General features: G+C 41.1%; 1 protein-coding gene across 1 annotated transcript; it reads left to right on the top strand.

The window, feature by feature from the left end:
- Positions 1-934: 934 nt before the first annotated feature.
- LOC122105995 (putative olfactory receptor 9A1) lies at positions 935-1,873 on the top strand. The gene is given in 5 exon segments (XM_042677311.1): positions 935-1,454; positions 1,457-1,520; positions 1,522-1,688; positions 1,691-1,736; positions 1,738-1,873. Coding segments are annotated over 5 exon segments (933 nt in total).
- Positions 1,874-5,100: the final 3,227 nt, after the last annotated feature.

Raw genomic sequence — 5,100 nt, 5'->3', positions numbered from 1 at the left:
CTTGGTTCTATTTTGTATTACTGACAGATAAATCTGTAATGTCTCATTTCACTCTTTAGGGAAAGCCTGACTGTACCATGAGCTGCTTCTGCGAACACTTTACAAACTTGTTGTTGAACTGGACTGAGACCACGGCCATTTGTGTGCAGTGTGTTCACACAGTGGCTTAACTCTTGCTGGATGTAGGGCTTCGGCATCCCTGAGTGCAGAAGATGTTGCAACTGGGCCCCAAGCGTGCTGTCTTCCAACCCCAGAATGAGGTCAATGTGGGGCAAATTCCAAATCCAATTGGGCTAATGATGAAAAGGATCCACTATGTGAGAGAGGAGGCAGACAGCTGTTCAGAGCCATTGAGGGGGCGGAGGCACAGAAACTGGAGGTTGGGAGCAGCAGGTGGGCAGGCCGGGGGGGGGGGGGGGGCTGCCTGTCTATGGCACGGCAATGGTCACTGTGCTCCTCTTTATGCCAATCTTCACATATTGTGCAGGTTTTAAAAAATGTGATCACATCTGCCACTGGAAAACAGTGGTAACATGGTCCTTTCAGGTCATGGAGACAATGAGCAGGCAGAAAATCTTAGCTCTATGTTTCTCATTCATGTTTTATCAACATGCAATCATTTTAAACTTTATCGGGGCTAACTGTGACTTTCCACTCTAGAAACATCATTAATTGATCGAATCCAGTTACCCTCTTCTTTACCTACTTTGTAACTTCTAGTCATTGATCTATTTTTAAGTTTACATGTCTAAGCTTCCACATATAAAAATAATGTGCAGGTATCTTTCTGTATCTGACTTCTTTTACTGAACATAATGTTCTCCACCCCATCCATTTTACCACAAATAAAAGAGTTTCATACTTCTTTAAGATGATAATATCTTAATATCCTAATTTCTCTTTTGTTCTCTAGGTTTCATAAGGTTGCTCTGTAATGGTACAGAATTACACTAGCGCCACAGAATTTCTCCTCTTAGGCTTTCCTGGTTCCAAGGAACTGCATCATATTCTCTTTGCCACCTTCTTCTTGCTCTACTCAGTGACAACAATAGTGGGAAACACAGTCATCATCACCACCATCTGTGCCAATTAGCACCTGCAGTCTCCCATGTACTTCTTCCTCAGCCATCTCTCTGTCCTGGAGATCTTGCTGACTTCCACTACTGTTCCTTTCATGCTTCAAGGGATGCTACTGACAAGGACTCAGCTGATGTCTTTAGCTTCATGTTGTGCATAGCTCTATTTGTACCTGGCTGTGGGCAGCTCAGAGTTGGTATTATTAGGTATGATGGCTATGGACTGCTATGTGGCTGTATGTAACCCTTTAAGGTTTGGTATCATCATGAGCAGCTGCACCTGCATCTGCATGGTCATTGTGTCATAGGAATTTGGGTTCCTTTTTGAAATCTGATCAGTCTATGCCACATTCCAACTCACTTTCTGCAAATCAAATGTAATGACCATTTTTACTGTGACAGAGGACAGTTGCTCAACCTCTCCTGTGATGACACTCTTCTGACAGTTCATCCTTTTTCGAATGGCTGTTTTCATTATCATTGGTTCTTTGAGCCCTGCAGTCTTCTACACCTACATCATCTCCACCATCCTCAAGATCCCCTCAGCCTCTGGCCGGAGGAAAGTCTTCTCCACCTGTGCCTCTCACTTCACCTATGTTGTGATTGTCTATGGAGCTGCGTCTTCCTCCACATGAAGCCAAAGCAAATGCAGGCAGCCAAACAACAGGATAGCATCACTGCTGGTTTTAGTGGTGGCTCCTTTTCTGAATCCTTTCATCCTCACTCTCCAGAATGAAACATTCATACAGGCCTTTCAGAGTGGCATAAAACACTTCTATCAGCTTCTTAGGGATTAACCCTCTTATGCAGAAAACCCTGACCATGAGCACAACAAGTAATCTGAAAATGCTAACTAAATCTGAAAAGATTATTCTAATAATCAAATAATTAGTGATGTTCTATGGAATGTTAAGCAACTCATGTCCCAATTTGGCATTTTACACTATTTGCACACCTGCAGATGAACAGGGGCCCTAGGTACACTACATAAAGACTGTGTAATAGTGACACTCTCAGCCCTCATTTTATCATTTTTAAATGGATAAAAAATTCACAATTTTACAGCTATGCTACATTTCACATATTAAATTTGACAAGTGTAGATATATGAAATGTGCTTTTTAGAGCCCTCAAACCTGTAAACAGCCAGGTTTGATACATTGTGAAGAACTGACACAAATGCTTAATTTTATGCACATACACCACCTTCTTTCATACAGTTCTAGTCTTGTTTGGTGAGGATGGGGGGCTATTCATAGGACTTGAACACAGGGTCTGGGCCCTATCCCAGAGCTTTTATGCTCAACGCTAACACTCTACGACCTCTGGTTTCTGGTGGTTAACTGGAGATAAGAGGGTCACTGACTCATGCCCAGGCTAGCTTTGAACTTCCATCATCAGATCTCAGCCTCCAGAGTAGCTAGGATTTCAGGCATGAGCCACTAGGCCTGGCTCAGTGGTATCTTCTGCAGCGTAAAGCTCACTATTTCTTCCCTGAGTGATCCTAGGTCTAAACCCAAGCTTCAACCCCTCTTGCAGTTCTTCCTACAGTGTCCGATACTAACAGCACCTCTCTAGCCATCTTCCTGACTGGTGGCTGAGAGAGTGATCCTACTCTATACCACCAGCACCTAGCAATCTCAGGGCTATATACATGTGAATACAGGTATATCTTTAGTTGGTAGACTACTCAAGGTTTGGGAGGAAGATCTTAGAAGTGTCATTTTCTTTTCTAATTATTTACATTATCATACCAGCCCCAAATTTCGGAGGATAATGGAGCTGAGTTCTGAAAGCTAAGGGACAAAGGAAAATTTGTCATGCCATGACATGAAAAGAGAACACGGAAGAACCACAGGCTCTGCCTGGTCTCTATCCTTACACCTCACATGCTTCAGCTCTGCTGTGGGACCCTCTCTCTCCCTGCTCATTGTATTCTCATTCCACATACTACCTTTCTTAGTGTTGATTCTGTTTTGGTATTTCCCAGATGCATTTATACATTCTTCTTTTCTCCTCCCTTCTCTTTTAAGGACTAAGTTTGCCAATCTCACCTCTGTGTCTACACTGAGATCTTCTTTTTTTTTTTTTTTTTTTTTTGGGGGGGGGGTCTGGTCATGGGGCCTGAACTCTGGGCCTGGGCGCTGTCCCTCAGCTCTTCAGCTCAAGACTAGCGCTCTACCACTTGAGCCACAGCGCCACTTCTGGCTTTTTTCTTTTTTGCTTATGTGGTGCTGAGGAATCGAACCCAGGGCCTCATGCGTGCAAGGCAAGCGCTCTACCACTGAGCCACCTTCCCAGCCCCTACACTGAGATCTTCTAATGAATGTTTCAGTGTCAGTATTTCCCCATGTTAGTTCTTGTTTTTGTTTTCTTGATTCTGCTTTCTTGTGAATAGAATAGGGATTGCTTCTGTATTGTTGTATAAACAGTTATACAAAATAATATACCCAATGGATATTAGAAGGTGACCTCTTAAAGAACTATGGGACTGATATTTGCAGTATTTATAAAACTTTTAAGAAGTATAAGGATATTTTCTGTGTCATTAAAAGCTCTCCAAGCTATACTGCTCATGCTGCAAGAAAGACAGATTTTGTTTAAATGTTAATTGTTGTAAGAAAAAAATAAAATTAGTATGTATTCATTCATACTTGTGTATATTTGCATGAAGTATAGTTTGGGATGGGATGTAGAAAATTAGTTCCCTTGGGGATATGGTGACTGGAAGGGGCTCAGGAATAGTGCCAGGATATGGTGACTGGAAGGAGGCTCAGGAATAGTGCCAGGAGAGCTCTCTATGGTGCTTTCAGCCTTATTTCATCATAATATCTTATTTCAAAAAACAAAATAAGTCATCTTGCTTTTAGTTAACAAGGAGATTTGTTTTTTACAGGCTTTTAGTATGACTAGGAATTATGAAGTAAATGGACACCTGAGCTCAGAAAGTGAGAGAGAAAATAGAGAGGAAATGGATTTTTCTTGTCCTGGGCCATGGGCTAATTTTGTAATGACACAGAAATATTCTACAGGTAGTTATGCCCATGTCTATATGTATTGGTAAGATTCCAGGTCTAGGAAAGAAAAATCTAGAGAAATACCATATCACATAGCAAAGATTACTAGGTCATATTAAAATGATCAAGAAGATAATTATAGAAGACTTTATGAGAAGGGGCTGGGAAGGTAGCTCAGTGGTAGAGCGCTTGCCTTGCATGCTCGAGGCCCTGGGTTCGATTCCTCAGCACCACATAAGCAAAAAGAAAAAAGCCGGAAGTGGTGCTGTGGCTCAAGTGGTAGAGCACTAGCCTTGAGCTGAAGAGCTGAGGGACAGCACCCAGGCCCAGAGTTCAGGGCCCATGACCGGACCCAAAAAAAAAAAAAAAAAAAAAAAAAGACTTTATGAGAAGACTTATACTAGCCCAGGATAAAAGAAGTTGCTTTTCAAAAAAAAAAAAGCAGTAATTGTAATCACTTAGAAACTATCAACTATGCTTACAACCATGATTTAATTATATTTTGGATTAGTCAGCTTCAGAAGATGATACTCATTACCATTCCGAAGTCTAATAAAGCCTTTGAAACTACCTAGTGGCTTATAGAAAAATATTTAAAAATAGATATATCCAACTGTACAACAAAGATGTAATTGACATACCTCAAATTTTGGGAAACCCTATGGTCAAAATATCTGACTTCTTCAACTCGCAGATTAAAAAGACATGAAAGGCTATAGCAAGATCTCCTGGGCAAACTAGACTTCAATAGCACATTAAATTTAAAAAACTGCATATGAATAATAAACCATTAAAGAAAGGAAGTGACTGCTTAAAAGTTGAGCTCACAGTACAATCAAGGACATGAACACTATCATTAGAATAGGATCACGAAATGGGCTTCTGGGGCTACTATAAAAGGTCTCTTGCTTTATCTGGGTATGATTTCAAAAGTGTTCACATCTAAGCATACCAGAGTGATACAGAACATGAAACAATCCCATTTCCTAGTTGGCTCAAGCTATTAT

The sequence above is a fragment of the Dipodomys spectabilis genome, unplaced genomic scaffold (assembly GCF_019054845.1).
Source record: "Dipodomys spectabilis isolate Male_0828 unplaced genomic scaffold, ASM1905484v1 ptg000034l, whole genome shotgun sequence".
Taxonomy (NCBI): Eukaryota; Metazoa; Chordata; class Mammalia; order Rodentia; family Heteromyidae; genus Dipodomys; species Dipodomys spectabilis.
Note: the sequence above shows the minus strand (reverse complement) of the source record. Positions and strands in the feature narration are given on the sequence as shown.